This window comes from Thermobia domestica, chromosome 4, assembly GCF_964235325.1.
Source record: "Thermobia domestica chromosome 4, izTheDome1.hap1.1, whole genome shotgun sequence".
In the NCBI taxonomy this organism is placed as follows: domain Eukaryota; kingdom Metazoa; phylum Arthropoda; class Insecta; order Zygentoma; family Lepismatidae; genus Thermobia; species Thermobia domestica.
In genome coordinates this window covers 278,953,391-278,974,659 of record NC_137457.1, presented here as the reverse complement: position 1 = coordinate 278,974,659, position 21,269 = coordinate 278,953,391, and the positions used below count along the sequence as shown (strand labels likewise).

The following is a 21,269-nucleotide window of genomic DNA, read 5'->3' as shown; positions in this document are numbered from 1 at the left end:
CGGCAGCCTCTAACTCCGAAAGGAAGCATTTGTGCACCAAGGTTGGTCTATACTTTTTTGTCTTATCTTGGTGTCAGGAATCACCTCCCAAACGTTGTCGGTGTTGTTTTGAAACACCCTGTATATATAAATTAATATTGAATAACATGGAAAGTAGGATAGAACATGTCTACTGTGTTGGAGCATAGTTAGTTACTCGTTGTAGTTCGTTCCATTCCCAGAGTTCGGTGGCCCCTAGCATTGAATGTAGTCTTGGGGTCCCATCATTGGAATGAAACTAACAGTATTATAAAATCCTGTTTGCGGCCTACTAAGAATATATTTCAACAAATACGAAGAATGGGGATATTGTCTAAATGTGTATTGGGTTTCATGAATTTCGAAATGGGACAAATTTTTATAAAGTATTGCTGGGCCCGCCCTCTGTTAGTCGTTTGACATCTTATTGCAACACCATAGAGAAACAGAACAGGTCTCCACCCTGGGGCTCCATTACCACGCGTAAATGAATATTTCAATTGGTATTTTATCAAACCCCAATGGAAATAGTGTGTCACTACAATAAGCAGAATAAAAAGATAAGAAGATGAAACTTAGTATACTTTGTAAGGCTCTTATATGCAACATGGGAAGGGAAAATGGGGCCTTCCAAGTGAGGCTCTTGCCAGGGCTCTATAACCCCCAAGTCCGAGACTAGATATATGTCTTAACTTTGGACAATATTTTAGTTAAATACAAAATGCAGTTGAGAGGTAATAATTTTCTGTTACATCTCATTCACTACTAAACGCAATGGCGCCTTACGAGTGTCATAATAAAAATATATATATATAAAAAAACTAGATGATTGTTTACTTCAGTATTAGCTTTATCTTAATAGATGGCGTGGTTATCGTACAACCACGTGAAAAATATTAGCTTTTTCCCAATTTTCTCAAAAACTATGCATGAGGATTTACATTCACCTATACTATCTTATTTAATTCAGTGAGATTTGTCGATTGGTGTTTCTCATCATTATACTTTTTTTTTTTTTCGTTAAACACTTAAATTTATCCTGTGTTACTTATTTAAAACTTGTACAATAATGTAAGTTATTTGTCATTCCAGACAGCGAAACAGATAAAATAGTGGAGAGCATTCTGCAAAAAAGCCGCTCAGTGATCGAAATAGGGAAGAAGTTCTTCTACAAACAGATTGAAATGGGAATGAAAGAAGCTTACAGGTGAGAGCCTTTTCATCAGTATTGGTCATGTTGTCGATTATGATGCAACAAATAGTCACTATAGATGGATGTGAAAATGAAATGAAATCGTAGTTAGTTTTACATCCTACGATTATACGTTTATTTTTAATTTTTTTTAAAGGACGGATTATTATTAAGAGTTAATGATGAAAGGAATTGGTGAAATGAGAATGTAGGAAACCACAATAAACTCTAATGAACTGGGATCGAACCAAGTATCCCTCGCACCAGAGGTGAGCGCTGTGTCACTGAGCCATTGTGCCCTCCGTTGGAGATATGTGTGTCTAAATGCGTGTATTACCCCCTTACACTCACCTTTCTTATCAGTCATATATATACTCAACGGAGGACATATATTGGGTGATCTATAACTGGCACCCATGGACTACAGATTATTATTATTATACAAGTCAAAATAAAGTGAAAAATATATATAATTATATACCTTTCGGGTCCTCGTCTGGAGACACGAATTGCACAATGTGGCAACGTCGCAGATCAAGAACCTTAGAGAAGATGTATCAATCCTTCAAATAGTTACATCGATTCTTTCCAGATGGCAGTTCAGATCGATAGCCGTTGACGCTAGCACCATCTATTAGCGTAACAATCGATGTAACTGCTTGATGGATTCGTGAAGCAATGCTAATTGTTCCAAGGTTATCTGCGAAGTTGCCACGTAGTGAAAGTTCTGATTTCCCATAGCGGCTGAAGGAGGTTCCAGAGGATATACCATTTTCGCTTTATATAGATCTGGAGAATGGTGCTCTGTTGTCCATGAACGCCATTTTTAGAACACTTGATATACAGGGTGGCCCAAAAGTAGGTATAGACCCCTGCATTGATCAAGTATAACATTCTAGTTTATAGGTTTATTTGCTTCGGCTCTTCCAAGCTTAAGATATAAGTAAAAACATATTATTTATTTATTTGTCACCTATAACAGGACTGCTGTCCCAATTACAATAGGCTTACAAGAATTAAATTATATTCAAATACTAATATACATGTACAATAATAAAAATAAAATAAAACTAAAAGAGAGAGAAGAAAAATAGAAAGAAAGACGAGTAAATAAAAATAAAATAAAATAAAGAAGGATATACGTTTGATTGGCATTGGTGTAAAAAAAAATGTTACATCTATAACGTAATAGGAAAGAAGACCTATGTATACAATGTTCAAATAATCATCTGACGCATTGCTTGTCTGATATTTGTTTCAACAATTGCAAATATAAAGGATATAATAGAGAAAAATTATACAATATATACAAATACATTATACAATATATTAAGAACAAATAATAAAGAAACTAAGTCTACCTGATGGATAATAATAAGAAATGATATAAAATGCAGTGAGGTAATCAGTACGGTACTGTATACCTACTTTTGGGCCACCCTGTATATATGACTGATAAGAAAGGTGCGTGTAAGGAAGTAATACACGCATTTGGACACATCTACTTTCAATGGGGAATACAGTGGCTCAGTGACAAAGCGCTCACCTCTGGTATGAGGGGTACTTGGTTCAATCCCAGCCCATGGGAGTTTATGGTGGACAAAATTGTGATCATGACTTTTCTTGGGGTTCTCCTTATTCCCTCCCTATATATGCTCATTCTACCAATTCCTTTCAGTTTCATTCATTCTTATAAATCATCCGTTATATATAAGGCCATAATCGTAGGATGTAAAACTAAGATATATTTCTCATCATATCACACATAACTATAGAGTATCATTAAAAGCGCGTACTCTCGAACTTTCAAAAGCATGGTCTCTTTGCGCAAATTATCAGAGAGTATGAAATAATCTTCATAATCGATTATTGAGCGATTTGTCATGTTCCGAAATATCCCGTTATTTAAGCAAATTCTACTCTGTAATTTATATAAACTTGCTCTGACACATGTATTTTAAAATTGAATTGAGGTTTCAAAATTAAAGACAAAAAACACTTATAGACATTTCTTTGTATTTCATTATAAAATATTTCTTTGTATTTCATTATTATAAAATTAGTTTCTAATAGAACTTTTATATCCTAGGTATTACGAAGTGTTAGAAAAGTAATTAGACATTTCCTGTTAACGATGAATTTATTATTTTTTTAAAAATCATGGTTTTCCCTTCCAAAATGAAGGTTTCTCCTTAGGCATTTACACGACGATGGAGACAGTGCCATTTCAATTGGGTTTTGAGTAAGAAAACAAAAATAAGACATAGGGACTGAAATCCAGCGAATAGGGGAAATTAGAAACTACAGGAATGCTTTTTCTTCAAAAATTCACTTGATGGAAACTGCTGTGAGATATGGTACCTTGTCTTGGTGCAGCAGCATCAAGTGGATACGATGCCTGGTCGCACACGTGTCAGCTTTTACTCATGTCCAAATCCTGCGTTAAAATTTCAAGGACGGAAACACGTTCAATTTAAGTCACTACTGATCATTCTTACCATCAATCGACGATCTGACCTCACAAGAGACTGCATTCTTTCCGCATTGTCATCCGATTTTTAGATTGATCGTATTCACGCGCGAGGTTAGTCTTCCACTTGTGTTCTGGATAGAAAATGTTCTCCTTAAGTTCTTTGTAATTTTTCGTAAGTCACAGTAACGGATTTGACAAGCTTTAGAAAAAAATGATGGTACAATGTTGCGCAAGAAATTTTAATGCGCGTCAGAAACACAACTTCACTGCAGACGCTCTTTACAATTGAGCAGTAACTGGAGTAAATTCACACTTATCTTGAGTCAACGTCAAGGATTAACTTAACTGCCGTATGAAGATGGAGGCTGCAGTGCTGTCGGTTTGTGCACAGTGTTGCGTCTCATTGCTTTTCTAACATACCTCGTATTTACGTAGGTAATTAAGATAGGTTATGCTATAGTGAAATCCTCGACATAGTTAATTTTTTTTTAATCTCTATTAATATGCTGTTTGTTAGTATATACTATAAGGTGTGATCAAAAAATACGGTGAATGAATTTTTTTTTAAGCAGCAACGACTGACGCTACAATCATTTGATGTAATTTATCCGATAGGCTGTTTGATCCGTTGAGACAGGCAGCATCCAGAGCAGAAGTTGGAACAAGTTCTGACTTGTCAGTCAGCATCCAGAGCCGCTAGAGTGATGTTGTTTTTACGCGCATTAACAACGCGTAAACATTAAGTTCTGTTTCAAATTACAAAAAAGTTGAAATCGGTGTATGGCGATAATGCTGTAACTGTAAAGATTATTATGAGCGATTAGAAGAGTATGAGCGATTTAAAAGCGAAAACGAGTCGGTCGAAAACGAACAACGTTCGGGACGCTCATTAACCTCAAAAACAGAAGAAAACGTGCAAAAAGTGCAAAAAACTATTCGAGTGTTCATTCAAACCGGCAAATAACTATTCGAGAGCTTTCCAAAGAACGAAACATCTCATACGGGTCTGTACAAAGCATTTTAACTACCGGTTTGAAAATGAGAAGAGTGAGTGCGAAATTCGTTCTGCGACTTTTGATTGATGAACAGAGGTTTTTGGCCGAAAAAAAATATTCATATCTTTCCACATCCAGCGTACTCTCCAGATATAACATGACGCGACTTCTGGATCTTCCCAAAAATTAAAACCTTGCTTAAAGGAAAACGTTTGGACACCATTCCTGACATTGAACTCCCTTCCAAAAGAAGTCGTCCAGAAATGCTACCAATCATGGACTCAACGTTGGGATAAATGCATTATTAGCCAAGGTTAATACTTTGATCAAATTCCTTGTCAGGATGTCTACTAGAATTTCAAAATGAAATTTCGTGACCTCAAAATTTCGTAATATTCTCAAGAGCGAATTTCGGTATGAATTAGACCGAATTTTCATGCATGCGATAGAAGCGTGCTTTGCTTGCGATTTGGTAGCGTCTAAAGCTGACCAAGAGACATTTTTGGTGGTGAATTTTGCCTTTTTATAGAACAAAGTTTTCCAGTTTGTACTTACAGGGCTCATAGCGAGTCACTTTTTTCAACTTGGTCACTAAAAGTTACTTTTTTTGAGGTAAAGTGACTTTTTCGTGTGATTTATGTTTCGCATTGGCAGTTTTCTAAGAAAAATATAAAAATAAATGGAAAAAGGCAGAAACTTGTTACTTGTTACTCTTGAAAACTACAGTACTTGCTGCCACATGTGAAACAGTCAGCTTTATTCTCACTTCGGCTGTTATTCTTTCTAAAGCATAGTGGATGGTTGGTGGATGCTTAAGCTCTCAAGGTGGGGTTTAGAACCCTTCTGTGTCTATTCTTTCGTCTATCATAATAGTCTTTTAGTTTTCTCTCGTAATAGTTAACGCTCCACTCAACGTTGTGTGTGTTTGTGTGGTTCATCATGTTCGTCTTGTGTTATGCATCTTGTATGTTCTTCTTAAGAGTAGGTGATGAATTTGAATATTGCATGGCTTTGAGAACTCTCAATGCTAAGTTAAATATAATGTCTGGGATGAAGAAATTCGGAAATAGGCCAGAACTGTTCCTACTTACTTAGAAGCTCCTTACATCTGCTAAGTCTCCTTACCGTAACTATAAAGCATACTTAGAAAACCTAAGAAAGGAGGAAGCTCAAAAAGAAGAAAAGATGAAACAAAACAACAAACAAAGAGAGAGGTGATGGAGAGATTGACAAAGGAAAAAAGGGGCATCATGAGATTTTGGTCACTTTTCAACTATTTACAAGAGACCAGACCACTATGAGCCCTGTACTTATATTTGCACAGATAAAATAAATCGTGACCTAAAAGCTAAATTTCATAATTTTCGTGACCGATAGACACCCTGCTTGTAAGCTTTTGTTTTTAATAAAATTATTCACCGTATTTTTTGGTCACGCTTCGTATAGTAAGAACGCGGTACAGAATCCAAGAGTGTAACAAAGTTGTGGTAGATACAACCCTTCCATTCCCTTTTTGCTTAGCCAATGTTATTCAATACCTATGTATTCAAAGTGACCATTTTATTCTCCTGAAGCGTCGCAAAACCCAAATAAATTGTTATAAGAGAAGCTTAATTCTATGGTTGGTTGTTTTGGAGTTCAATGTCCCATTTCACCACCGAGCCCATATGAGGCTTGAGGCTTGGACTACTTCGTATGTGAATTTTTTTCGATTACAGGTCATAAATAATCATTGATGATTATTTTTGAATTAATATGATCATTAACAGGTGGGATAATAATAATAATAATTTGAAATTATGTAATATGTATTAAGCAGTCTTTGCAGTGCTCTTATATATTTGCGTCTCTTCCTATAACCTATATTTCCTACATTTCAACGAAACCTCCTATATTTCCGTGGCATTGCTACTTCGACTTGTGAAAATAATTATTTTCAGCTTCATAAGACTAAGTTATACTCAATATCGCATGGACTTGGCCCCCATTTACATGAAAAATTGTTGTACGATGTTAAAACTTCTGGTAACTTCTTCAATCTTCTTGTAGATGAAACAACAAACGCAGCAACTAATAAACAGTTTGATATTCACATTCGATATTTTTCTTCTTCAACCAATTGTGTTGTTACTCATTACCTGGACAGTGCCTTTTTGGAGTACGCTACATCTTCAGATCTTTTTCAAGCTATTGCAAAAACTATTAACACATCTAAACTGCCTTATGAAAAATTCTTCATGCTGGGAAGTGATGGACCTAATGTGAACGTCTCTCTTCGGCGAATGTTAAATGATTGGTGCCAAGATAAAGGGTTACCAAAGCTTCTGGATATTGGTTCTTGTACTTTGTACACAGTTTCTAATGCGTTTCATGATGGAGTACAATCATTGTCATGGGATATTGAAGACTCTTGTGGGGATGTATTTCAGTGGTTTAGAATGTCTGCGGCTCGACGAAAGGACTATGCTCTTGTTCAGGCAGTATTGGATTTAGAAAGCCATTTCTTTCTGCGTCATGTTCTGAGCCGATGGTTAACTCTGTCTCCTGTGTGCAAACGCATCGCGGAAGAACTTCCAAGGCAACGTGAGTACTTTCTGGAGAATCAACCAGCACAAGAGAAAGCATATCATGAAAATAATCGCTACAAAAGGATTAAACAATTTCTGAGAGACGTATATTTACAAACACTGATTTTCTGATGCAGTTCCTTTTTACACTTTTCTTATGGTCGTTGCTTAGTACTAGTGAGCCACGTACAAAAATACTAAGAAACTCGTATAAAATTTTGCAACGAGATAATTACCCATTTAGTTATATTTAGAATAGAATGTATGTTCATATAACAATTGGTGTAATTTCCATGTGATTGTTTTTTTTTTATTTCTATCTATTGTATAATTGAAATGTTCCTTTTTCACAGCTTGACAAAACCTCCTATATTTTTTCGTCGTGATTTTCTATATATTTTTTCATTAGCATTGGAAAGCCTGATTAATTAAAAAAAATGTGGTTGTTACAAGTAATTTACGTCATGTTTATTGATTTATATAAAAGTATATAACCAGGGGCGGATTAAGGTTTTTGGGGCCCTGGAGCCAACTATTTCAAGGGGACCCTATGTTACGAATAATTCCAGCGCATAAATTTTCTTTGCTGCCTTCCACAGTCTTCCAGGCTTATCAAAACACCGAGAACTATGGCTCAGAGCCCAAATTGATTTGAATAGGAACGTTTATTGTTAAGGGGATTTGGAAACCTCCTAGACTTGCTCTACGTATAGTCGAGACGTTCTATTGGTCCCCAACCGGCTTCCTTTGTACTCAGGCAGAAAATTTACCCTGACCGCCTTCATAAATACCACTCCAAATAAGCCATAAACGGCACGTGTGTTGTGTCGAGGTTTTGAGTTGTTGCCATCGCTAAACTTATATTAACGATGGATACACTAGGCCTATGTAATAATAATAATAATAATAATAATAATATCACTAACAACAATCTTTAAAGGAATCCTATGTAGTAGTATGAACAGGAGCGGTTCAAGGATGGACTTCAAGGGGTGACAACGAAAGATTGTATTTTTTTATTGGGCTTTTGCAGCAATGGTGCCTATACATGGGGGGGGGGGGGGACTTAATATGTTTGGTTCGTACAAACGTTATCGTTACGGAAGTTATATGATATTAACAATATGCTATATCTATTAAGAGTAAAATAAGCACATATCATGAAACTAATGATTGATTTCTTTTTTCATTACTTCATATGCAAATTGAATTGAAATGAAATGTTTCAGTTTAACGTTCCACCATTATGTTCTCTAAGCTAAGGGAGACGGAAGATTAAGGCAAGTAAATGATAATGAAAGAATTAGTGGAATGAGAATGTGGGGAAAACAAGAGTACTCCGAAAAATCCGACAACACAATGTTGTCTACCACAAACGTACTTGGCCACGGATCGAACTAGGGACGCTACACACCAAAGGCAAGCGCTCTACTTTTTTTTTTTTTTTTTTTTAATCAACCGATCATGCCTCAGTTTCCTGAGCAAAATCATCAGGAGGAATTATTTCATTTGTATCCCACGACCTCCACATGTTTTCTAAAGTAGCAGCCAACGAAATATTTAGAACAACGAAACCAAAAGTAACGGAAAAACTAGATATAATAGGACTTGAAAATAAAATAGTAACACGCACTGTCTTTCTGCCAAAACTACACTGAAGAATCAGTAAGCAAGAAGGTGAAAAATGCAACATCGCTTTCTTTTTCAGCAGGTCAACTGGAGAGCCACCCTCAACTGAAAGCACTTGTTGAATTATCCCTCCGATGTAGCAAAGAAACATGTGGTTTTCTTCAATGGTGTTCCGCTATCTTTGATGCCGCCTGGGGACGATTTGAGCGGCCGTTGTATAATAACAGAGATGTTTCAAAGGAATAGTCACCACAAGTTAATAATTTGGTTTGTAATAGAGGCCCAAAATAGCTCACTTCCTCACAAAAATAAATATCGCGAAAACTCTGGTGGAAGAAGACTTAACTCTAGCGATACGGCGAGCGAAAAAAAAAAACATGGGTCTGAAGCCTATAATTATAATAAGTTAATTAGTATATTTCAGTATTAAACAGAGGGATTTGAGGGCCCCCTGAGTTTGGGGGCCCTGGAGCCTGGGCTCGATTTGCTCCGCTCGTAATCCGCTCCTGTATATAAGTATTGGTATATTAATATTACAGAGATTGTCCTATATATTTATGAGGAGTTAAAATAGTATTGATCTAAATATTGTAACCAATCTCGTTACAATACCTATATATGAATGCGTGCAAACATCTAACACATATGCACGCTTCCCACATCAACTCTAGTTTTTCACATTAGCCAGTCTTCACTCGACACTACTCACCACACACGTACCGTTCCAACCAGTATCTTCATCCGGCACTATCTCTCTCGTTCTTTCCTCAATGATCCATATAAACAGCACGTAGCGAATAGCCTTATAAATTTTCACACGGGGAAGAAGAAATTAACGCTAGATTACTAGAACTTGCTTTGCCCTTGATCAATACATTGTCGGCTCACATAGTATTTTTCTATTTAGGCGAGTCACGCGAGGCTGAAAGTTTCGCCTAACAACTGAAAACTCGCATATCTCTCATTGCCCACAGCCAAAGTATATGTAAATTGTGTTACTATCATAACCATGTCTGTTACAACAGTACTCTGTAGCAATACATTCTCTATACAGTATCTTCTGAAGTGGAGTAAAAAGATAGTATGCTGCTCGGTATTTTTTGGCCATCTTTCTGAAACTGGCAATTAGCTATTTAAAACTGAAATTTACTAGTAGTATATGTCACTGTTAGGAATATGTCGTTAGAGGACAGCCATAAACACAATCTGCTCGTTAACAGTGTATATTTTTACTTACACAATATACAGTACTTAAATTAATAAACAATCTATTCCAGCATTATATTATATATATAACTATACTTTTTTGTTACAGTTTCAAGGACCTAACGTCTTCTTCATCCGACATTAAGAAAAGACAGATGACAGCAAATCTTATATCTTCCTCAGCCGTTAGTTAGCATATTCATTTATATAATTATGAAACTGTAACAAAAAAGTATAGTTATTAATATATTTGGTCCAGGAATTAATTCGTGCGGGTGGACAAGAGATGGCGCAACGAACGGAGCGTCCCATAGTTCCGTGTATCCACACATGTGTTGCAAACCCCTGTCATTGCGTATCGTTCGTAGTATAGGGCAGTGGATTAAAGCGTCAACAACACCAGTTTGTAGTTAAGTGAACATGGCGCAATTTGTGCCTGATAAAGTGTTTTTGCGGGGTGTCCTGCTGCATTACTTTAACATGCAGAAAAGTGCGACTGAAAGTCATCGTATTTTGGTAGAAGTGTATGGTGACCATGCTCTAGCTGAGCGAACGTGTCAGAAGTGGTTTGCACGGTTTAGAAGTGGTGATTTCGGCTTGGCAGACCAAGAGCGAGCTGGACAGCCAAAAAAATTTCAAGACGAAGAATTGACAGCATTGCTCGAGCAGGATTCGTGTCAAACGCAGGAACAACTTGCAGCAGCATTAGGCGTTGATCAAACAACAGTCTCCAAACGCTTGAAAGCCATGGGAATGATTCAAAAGATGTCACATTGGGTTCCACATGAATTGAAAGACAGAGACGTTGAAAGACGAAAAACCATTTGCGAATTGCTGCTTCAACGACAGAGCAGAAAGGGGTTTCTGCATCGAATTATTACGGGTGATGAGAAGTGGATCCATTACGAGAACCCTAAACGAAAAAAGGCCTGGGTGAAACCAGGTGAACCAGGTCCATCACAACCAAAACGAGATATTCACTGTGCAAAGGTTATGCTGTGCATATGGTGGGATATGAAAGGTGTGGTGTACTATGAGCTGCTGCAACCGGGTGAAACTATGAATGGAGAACGTTATCGACGACAATTAATGCGTTTGAAGCAAGCTTTGGCCAGAACACGACCAGAATGGGAGAACAGACATGATAAACTTATTGTTCAACATGATAACGCTCGCCCACATGTCGCAACCAAATAATTCATTTTGTTCTGGTCAGAACTGTGTTTTAAATGTTATTATGATTATCCAGAAGTATGGAGTTTGTTCATATATATATATAACTACATGAACTGACATGAATTAAAGGGGTACTTTCGGTTGAAATTTGGAATGATTGTAGGTTTCCGGGACTAACCGACAGGAAAATTGCCAAAAGTAAATATTTTTAATTTTTAGAGGTCTAAAGGAGGGATGAAGAATTTCTCCATGTTATTTAAATGGGTCTTTTCTCGTACATATAATCTCATGTTTTATGCACTTGGAATTGAAATAACAACTTGAAATTCGGTATGCTTGTACGTTTTTGTTAGCATTACCTAAGTAAATCAGTAAAAATAAAAAAAAATAAAAAAACTTTAACTTTAGAGTGGTTTTATGGGGAACTGAAAAATCTTTCCCATGTTATTTATATCAGTCACCTTTCACACCCCAAAATATTGGGCACTTCCCGTAGGACTACAATGGTTACCGACAGAAAACTGCCAAAAGTGAATATTTCTAATTTTTAGGGGCGCTAAAGGGAAGATGAAGAAATTCTCCATGTTATTTAAATGGGCATTTTTTGGACCTATAATCTCATATTCTAGGTGCTTGGAATTGGAATACAAACTTGAAATTCGGTATGCCTGTACGTGTTTATTAGAGTTATTTAAGTAAATCAGTAAAAATAAAATATTACAGCTTTAGAGTGGTTTTATGGAAAGCTGAAACATCTTTCCCGTGTTATTTATATGGGACGTCTTCTACACCACAAAATGTTTAGGCACTTCCGGCATGATAAGAATGATGAAATTTTGCATGATTGTAGCCATCCAGGACTTACAAACAATCAAGACCATTGCCAAAAGTGAATATTTTTAATTTTTAAGGGGTCTAAAGGGAGGTAAAGAAATTCCCATATTATTTAAATGGGCGTTTTTCTTGAGATACACAATCTCATCTTTTAGACAATCTTATAGTTGAAATAGGAAAAGAAACTTCAAATTCGCTAGAATTGTGGGTTTAAGAAATGTGAGGCCGCAGGCCGAGCAAACGTATGGGTCTGGGGGCGGAGCCCCCAGCTAGTCAAAAGGCTAGTGTATATTATATATATATAATCAATTAGCAACGAACAGCAAAGTTTTTGTGCTATAAAAATTAGTTTTTATCGAAATTTACACATGGGAATTTAGCAAGCATGTCATTTTTGTTCAGCTCGACTAGATCTACCTATTGGTGTATGTCCCATCGTTTATCTTTTATATATAAGTTAAACGCTAAGCAAAATATTGTAGAATTCAGCCAATTATTACTATATATATATATATATATATATATATATAGGGTGTTTATAAAAAAACTCCGGGGTTTTAAAAATTCATATCTTATTAACGATACAAGAGAACAAAATTTAGTTAACAGGGTGTCTACTAAAATTCCAAATTGAATTTTCGTAACTTTTTCGTGACCTTTTCTTTAGCAAATCGTAAAATTTCCTAACATTTCCAAGAGTGAATTTGGGTACGAATTGGGCCGAATTGTCATCCATGCGATAGAAACGTACTTTGCTTGCGATTTGGTAGCGTCTAAAGCCGACCATAGACATTTTTTGGTGGTGAATTTTGACGTTTTAATAGAACAAAATTTTCCAATCTCTACTTACATTTGCACAGTTAAAAAAAATCGTGACCCAAAAGCTAAATTTCGTGACTTTCATGACCATTTCCTGATTTCGTGACTTTTTCGTGACATTCATGACCGATAGACAACCTGGTTAATTTCTCTGAAACGACTAGGTTTTTATCAACAGGTGGCAGCGCTGCGGAGCGTTGACCTTGAGACGACGTAGCGGCTGCGGTAGTCAGTGAATCAGTGCCGTGCCGTGTGGATTGTTGCGCTTCACGCTATGGTGACGCCATAACAAAAGGCTCAATGTGTTATTCAAGAGATAGAGTACCGTTACCATGTGTGCCGTGCCACTCACGGGGCTCATATTGAACTTTATTAAATTGTTAAAACAAACGTGAAACTGTAAGCTTTCCAATCATGTATAACACATGTACGTACGTTTTTTACTTAATTAAAATATTTTGCCTCAAAACCCCGGAGTTCTTTTATAGACACACTATATATATATATATACACTTAAAATCATGCAGTTTTACTCTGGTAACTAGAAGTTCTCTGGAACTAGTACAACTCAAGAATTACAAAAGCATTGTTTTGGCTTAAGTTACTGGAGTTGAATGTCCTTTAGTGCTGAGGGCTATATGAGACGAGACTTACTTGCTTTTAGTGGGATCGGACCACACACGATTCGGGTTTGTATCCGAGGACACGTCCTTACCCAAAATCGAAGCAGGGACCACGCACAGTCACGCGTTAGCAGTTTGCATATAGCTAGGGTGTGTCATACATTTTAAAGAGGACATGGTCAGCATGTGAAGATTGGGTTCGGGTTTACCGTCCCTTCCAGTAGTGAAGCTATAAGATACGTGGATCTGTAGCTTAAGAGTCGGTGGGACTCAAGTGACCTTGACAAATCGAAGATATTTGTTCTCCTTGCAGTACAAAGTATTTCCTTATTTTGGCAACAGATGGGGTTGTTGCTGAAATGCCGTCAAAGCAAATGGCACCCCTCCTTTTCCTTCTTTCCCCCTGCATGTGGTCAAAGTTGGACAGCGCAGGAGGGGGGTGGTTACGGCTGCAAATGAGACAGAAGAGTGAAATTCCTTGTTTTGGCTAAAAGAGAAACAGAACTGAAGAAAAAATAAAGAGGGACCAACATGATATCAGCCCTCAGCCCGGTGTCTAGAGAGCCACTCAAATATCTACAACGATCACAAACATACCATAGAGAACTAAAGCACTTGTCGCCTGTCTTTCTACCTATGGTAAATAACAGAATAGTACGGGAAGAGTTTGATATAAAATGAAGAACCATGCCAATATTAAAAAAACCCGGGAGAGTCGATATTCTAATTTATTTAGAGCCTTCGTGGTTTAAAAAACTTGGAATTGAAAGGCAGAAAACCCAGGCAAAGATCTTAAATGTATTGACAGTGTGACTTTTTTTTTTTTTTAGTGGAATCCATTTCCTTATTTTCTTTTCAAAATATGACCACCAGATTTACCCTCTCACCTTCACATTCGATACCAGTGGCCGACAATCCTGAGTTTTTCCTATCACAACAGGAAAGGGCCGCAATGTTGCATTCAACCTTGGGGACCGGCTTAGAAGGACAGGAAGGAGCATATGTCCTGCTTGGTGTTGGTTTTTATTTTAGGGAAATAGACCACTTCATTAACAATAGAATTAAAAGATGTGTCACCTTCTTCAGGAAGGTACACTCATGTCCAAAATTATTGTCGCATATATATAAATATGTTGTTGTAGGAATATAATTTGATAACGAATTCATCCGGTATTTCTTATAGGTAATGTTAGTATGTGTACAATCGGCAGAGACATGTATGTGGCAAATTTCATGTCAAACGAGCAGTAAATAAGAACAATAAAACGAAAATAAAACTTTCGTGTTCATTTAGCAACATTTTGTTTTACTCATTCTAATTTTCGTATTTTTAATGTATTTTCCTATGAAATTTACCACATATACATTTCCCAATTGTACACATAGTATCAGTATTAAAAGTACCCAGCAAAATCATTATTACATTATACTCTTACAAGAAGAGTTATAGATATGCGACAATCATTTTGGACATGAGTGTACAATGACGTAACAGGTGTTTGTTTCAAACATTGAATAAGTGTTCGTATAAATTGAACTTATTTCCTAACGTCATAGAACTAAGAACTGTTGCAGAGCGACGTAAGTCCGGTGACAATACAACATTCCATTGTTACTTTCATATTTTGCAATATATCTATTTATTTTAAAAGCAAATTTTAATATTTTTTATTTTCAACTTTATCCTAAAATAAATAATAGTTTTTAACCAGCCCTGGTTTCCCTGGTTGCATATCACTTTAGGATTTGGAAAATGTGTCCAACGAATAAAAAAATGATAAAACACCTTTTAAAGACATTCTTTTGTTAATCAATTCGCACTAAAAAGTTAAAAATGATTTTGTTTATGCAAGACTAAATAAAAAGAATGGGGCGCGTCATTTTAAGAATTTATAAAGTAACTTTAAGCCTATGTTAGAGTGCATCTCATTTATTTATTTATTTTTTAATCATGCATAAACAAAATTATTTTTTACTTTTAAGTGCGACTTGATTAATGAAAGAATTTCTTTAAAATGTTTATTATTATCTTTTTTATTATTGTTAATGTTTCCATACTTGGTATAGCAGGGTGTCTATCGGTCACGAAAGTTACGAAAAAGTCACGAAATCAGAAAACGGTCACGAAAGTCACGAAAAAGTCACGAAATTTAGCCTTTGGGTCACGATTTTTTTTTAACTGTACAAATGTAAGTACCGATTGGAAAATTTTGTTTTATAAAACGTCAAAATTCACCACCAAAATGTCTATGGTCGGTTTTGGACGCTACCAAATCGCTAGCAAAGTACGTTTGTTTCGCATGGATGAAAATTCGGTCTAATTTGCACCCAAATTCGCTCTTGAGAATGTTAGGAAATTGTGTGATTTGGTAAAGAAAAGATCACGAAATTTTATTTTGGAATTTTAGTAGACACCCTGTATAGGGTGTTTATTTTGGTAAGGTACCGTATGATGTGTTTCTATACTACTAGGGTATATTAAAATTTAGTTTCCTATGCGTTACTACATACATTAACCAGCACTTTTTTTTTAAAGAATTACTACCAAATATAGAGTGTTTCTCCGCTAATAAGAGGGAGACAGATTGAGGGTACCAAACACCACTACCGTTGATTGAGAAATATTTAGGTGTCGACACTGATGAGCAACATCTACATTTGAATTTGAATGTTTTATGGGCTTTAGACAATTGATTCAGACCGGGATACATGGGGGACGGAATGTTGGAAGCAAGTAGTCCAGTCCCTAGTTTGAATGCCTGGAATGAGTAAGGACTCTTCCCCCTTGGTAAAACCTGCCAGAATTGGAAGCAATATCAAAGAAACACTGCTTCGAAAAGAGTGAGAGCAAACATGCATAAATAGATAGTCAGAGTCGGATTTAGGTTTAGTGGGGCCCCAAGCTGTTTAAGGTAATGGGGCCCTTTATGTGTCCAGATGAACATAGGCACCCTACATACAGACATAAAGAAACTAGAGATAATTTAGGAAGCAGACTAGCAGAAGGAGCCCTATTAATTACATGGAGCCCCATGAATGTAGGCTACACAGTAGGAAGCACTGTTGCTCGTATATTTAATTTTATTTTTTTGAATTTTCTTATATTGTAGAAATGTATATCCAGTTTTTCTTTAGATTTTGGAGCCCCCAAGAGAGCGGGGCAATAAGCTATAGCTTGTTTATCTTATACGTAAATCCGGCACTGTAAATAGTGTACATATACAGGCGCGGAACCAAGAGTGGCTATACAGGCTATAGCCCCCCCCCCCCCTTGACCCTCAGGTATACACTGGATAAAATGGGCTTCAATTCTGTTTACTCTGGATAAAAAGGCAAATTATGGTTTAGCTCCTCCCTGAATCTCATTACTCTTTGTATTCGATAGTGAATATGGACAAGCGAATAACGCACTGTTTGATAATAAGAGATTTAATTTTGCATTGTGATTTAAAAGTTGTTCAGAAAGAATGGTCCAATAAATATCGCTGTATAGGATATTTACAAAATTAGGCCCGAAAGGGCACGAGAAATGTAGTTGTATATTTAAAAATTTACATCCCCAGCCCGGCCCGGGCCCGATCTGATATATGCTTTCAGGGCCCGAGTCCGACCTACAGGCCGGCCTTGGACCGATTGCTCCCAATCGGGCCCCGCGCTAGAGTCGTCTACTCTACTGTCCAGTCTAATCTACTCTCCAGTACCGTTTTAACAGTATATTAGGCTCAAAGCAAACAAGTGTATTGTGGTCCCTATGACTAAATTTTGCCCCTAATACATGCCATTATGTTCGCGAGGCCCCCAGTCAAGTGAATCTGCTCTGCTACTCTCGGTTTATCAAGTACACACAACAGCATATTACAATACAGGTATATCCATGGACTCCACAAGGGAAGGTATTGCATCTCTCTAACAAGTAAATGAATAGTTTATATTAAGTTTCCGGGCATAAGCAAATATTTTCTGAATTTAATGCTGCAGTAGTGTCTTTAATTTTTTTTATGTTTATAACTTCTGTTGTAAAAATAGATATTATGTCTAGGGAGTATCTTGCACACCTTAACAGTCCCCTAAACTTCCTTACACACATCCCTGGGCATAAAAATATTGTTTTCTTTGAGTTTGTGTAAAAATGTATATTATTATTCTGGGTGCACACCCTTTTTATTTTGAATACCGCACTAAGTGAAAGTTCCTGGCATTTTTACTGATTACGTCATGTCATACTACCGAGATGGTATCAAATAAATCAGCCTCAGTGCGAGCTCTTTGCATATCCTTTCTCTTATTATATTTATATTAAAAATTCAAAACCATAAGACAAACATTGCCCTCTCCTGCGAAACATCCCGTGGATTTTTTCTTTTGAAAAATGAAGTCAGGAAAAGCGAATGTATACTAGTGCATACTGAATAGGTGGCTGCTTATGAAGGTTTGTGTTCTAACTAGAAGAATCCAATGGAAAATACGTCATTCATCTGCAATCAGTTCCTTGAAGTTTGTAATCCTCTCATCACCATTTCATTTTGTCTTCAGTTCGATGACGATTTCAAGCTGATTATACCTTTCATAAGTAGCTACCTACGATGTTCTCACTAGCGTACATTAGGTTTCCCTGACTTCAATTGTTTTCAAAAAGATACAGCTGTTAAGGAATCTTTGAACCAACTAATTTATATCAATGTGTATTTCAGTATGTCTTACAAATATAAACTTACGGAAACATAGACTGCATCACTGTATTTCTCGTAAAAGTCTACCCCAATTTGATATATTACATGTGACCGCCTTCCTATTAAAAAGAAAATAGAAGTTAAGTGAGATACAAGATGGTAGCCATGATAAGCATACCCTCAAATAGATGTCTACTTCCCCCGGTGTCGGTTAATGTGGTTTTGGTTTTCATCCGTTTACCCGTTTTACAAATAAAACGAAATTTTCAAATTTAAAACGCATTGTTATGGCTTGTTCTGGTCAGCCAGGTTTTTCGCCACTGCGGCCATCTTTATGGACAGAAGCACTTTAAATTTTGCTTACGCTCGTTTCTTGATATTCTACATTTCTCTGCCAAGTTGATCAAGAAACTAGACATCGATAAGTTTACTTGTAAGAGATGAAAACTATGAAATACTGGTACAGAACCTTCTTTAAAAATTGCGAAGCACAAGGGTGAAACATGTATTTTAAAAATTCATTTCCTGTCTGTATTGACATTTGAGTTAGACCCTATATATATATAGGCTCTACAGACCTTGGTGCAAATTAGTTATAAACCCGGTGCCCACAAAATGTTCACAATCGGGCCCCGCACCACCTAAGGCCGGCCTTGATGTATATAATATGTGTGTGTCTAGTATTGTACGATGGAAGCTGATGAAAGAGCTCTATATTATTCTTGATTTTTTGACAGGTAAACAAAGAATATTTCGGGGATTAATCTACCCTAAAGATTATAATAATGTATCTTATCTTTTCTCTTGCATGTATATTCTCAGTCCTGCAGGAAGTTTCCATTTCTTTCTTGTAATACATAAACGAAGACTTTGGTTTGGCTTCTCCTTCACAAATCTTTGTCGAAAAGTTGACTTCCTAAATTACTTCTCATAGAAACCATCTAGAAATATACTGTACTGCTGAAACAGAAACCATCAACTAAAGAGCTCATAAATTTTGTCATTCCTCGTCTTTGAAGTTCCCGTTCTTCACAATGATTTCCTTTCCCCCCCCCCCCGCCCCTGTTAAGAAGTTCAAAGTAGGTTTTCAAAAGGACTGGCTCCCGCTGAGAAGGAAAGTGGGATGAGGAATGACTATAGTGCCATCTAGCAGTTAGATGGCCAAGTACGTGAACACGAAAAAATCTGATTTCTGATTTCTGTTGACTCAATGATGAAGGATATAATTTCTCATCGATTGTGTAATCGATGTATTTGGAAACAGCGAAAAAATAGTACAGTAGCGCTCAAATACAAAGATAGTACTCCATTCTCAAAAAAGTCCGAAGTTTTTAGCTCTTTTCCTTACTGTAAAAAAGCAGAAGACTTTTACCCCTAATTTTGATCATTTTCTTATGGGAATTTGGATTATAATTATCTGTATTTATAACAAGAAAATATCACGCACAGAGTTCAAATTGCACCCCTAAAATGAGATGCATCATATTGAGTGAGCTATTGAGACATTTTTGCGAAAGAACGAAATGAAACCATGATTTCCCTAAAAAATGGTTGAGATCCCATGTTAAATTGAACACCAATATTCCGGCCGCTGTGGCTCACTCCTTCTCCCTCTTAACGTAGAATACGAGCTATATAGCCACGAAGGAGTTCACCTGTGATGTTAACGTATTGACTTCATTAATGAACTCGGCTGAGATAACAGCTCTAGCTGCCCATTGAAAAAAAAAAAAAAATCGAAGCAGGGACCACGCACAGTCACGCGTTAGCAGGTTGCATAAAGCTAGGGTGTGTCATACATTTTAAAGAGGACATGGTCAGCATGTGAAGATTGGGTTCGGGTTTACCGTCCCTTCCAGTAGTGAAGCTATAAGATACGTGGATCTGTAGCTTAACGTAGAATCCGAGCTATATAGCCACGAAGGAGTTCACCTGTGATGTTAACGTATTGACTTCATTAATGAACTCGGCTGAAATAATAGCTCTAGCTGCCCATTGAAAAAAAAAAATGCTTTGATTTTCAAGGGTTATCGAGTGGAGTAACGGACGTACCAACAGTATATAATAATAATAATAATAATAATAGCAGTAAAATGAGTTACTGTAAATGGCTGCCTCCAGGAAATTGTACATATTGGTGCTAACCGCTCGTTGCAATATGATTGCAATTGTCTTGAATGAATTTTTGTATTGTTTTTTGCCAGTGGATGTCCCCCTCCCAGTCATGAACACTACACCAAAATGCTTTTTTCTTCATTCCAACGAAATGTATTCTATATTAATTTTATACCTTTTTTGAACAAGGACAACATCGGCAGAAACGATACGGTGTTCAATGTTGTTAATAATCATAAACGAGTGGTTTTCTCTCTTCTGTTTTCTTGTCCGCTGTATAAAATAATATTGATAACGGTAATAAAAAGGAAATTTATAATCATGTAAGTAGTATATAGATTGCAGGTTCCTGTTACGATTTGTATAGGAAGCCTAAAAAAAATAAGTAATTGTTGAACGGTTTTTAAAGTAAGATTTAATTTGTGTGCAATACTAATTTCAGTCCTAAATTGTAGGTGCGGTGAAGAGGAAATGGTGAACAATTTATCAATGATTGATGGACAAGAAGGAATTTCGAGCTTTATTGAAAAACGGAAGCCTACCTGGACACACACAAATGATAAAGTATAAAACAGCTTTAATGAAATCTTGTCTTTTTGATAAGTGATTTTTTTTTGTAAAATATATATTTTTGTATAATACAGTGGAGATATATGAGATTTTCAGCCTTTTATTTGAATTATGCGAGTGTGGCTTATTGAATATGGAGAGAATTTACAGTAACATATAGATGGCATCATTGTACAGATGCGATCAGAGTAAATGGAAGTCATAGGAGTAATGACATACCATCAATTTTGGGGTATCTAAGAAATTGTTTCAGACATTTTGAGTATCTTTCAGCGTTCTTCATTGGCCATTCCATTGTCGAGTGCAGAATGGGTTGGCGTTACTCATACAATTTCTATTTACTCTACATGCGTTTTGCTAACTTTCTCTCCCATGGATGATT

General features: G+C 36.5%; 1 protein-coding gene across 1 annotated transcript in view; it reads left to right on the top strand.

The window, feature by feature from the left end:
* Positions 1–20,976, top strand: part of LOC145684086 (enoyl-CoA hydratase domain-containing protein 3, mitochondrial) — a 55,015-nt gene extending 34,039 nt beyond the window's left edge. The window contains exons 6-7 of the mRNA XM_081755971.1: positions 1,111–1,225; positions 20,773–20,976. Coding sequence (XP_081612097.1) covers positions 1,111–1,225; positions 20,773–20,887 — 230 coding nt within the window. The 3' untranslated portion in view covers positions 20,888–20,976. The remainder of the gene's footprint in view (positions 1–1,110; positions 1,226–20,772) is intronic.
* The last annotated feature ends 293 nt before the right edge of the window (positions 20,977–21,269 follow it).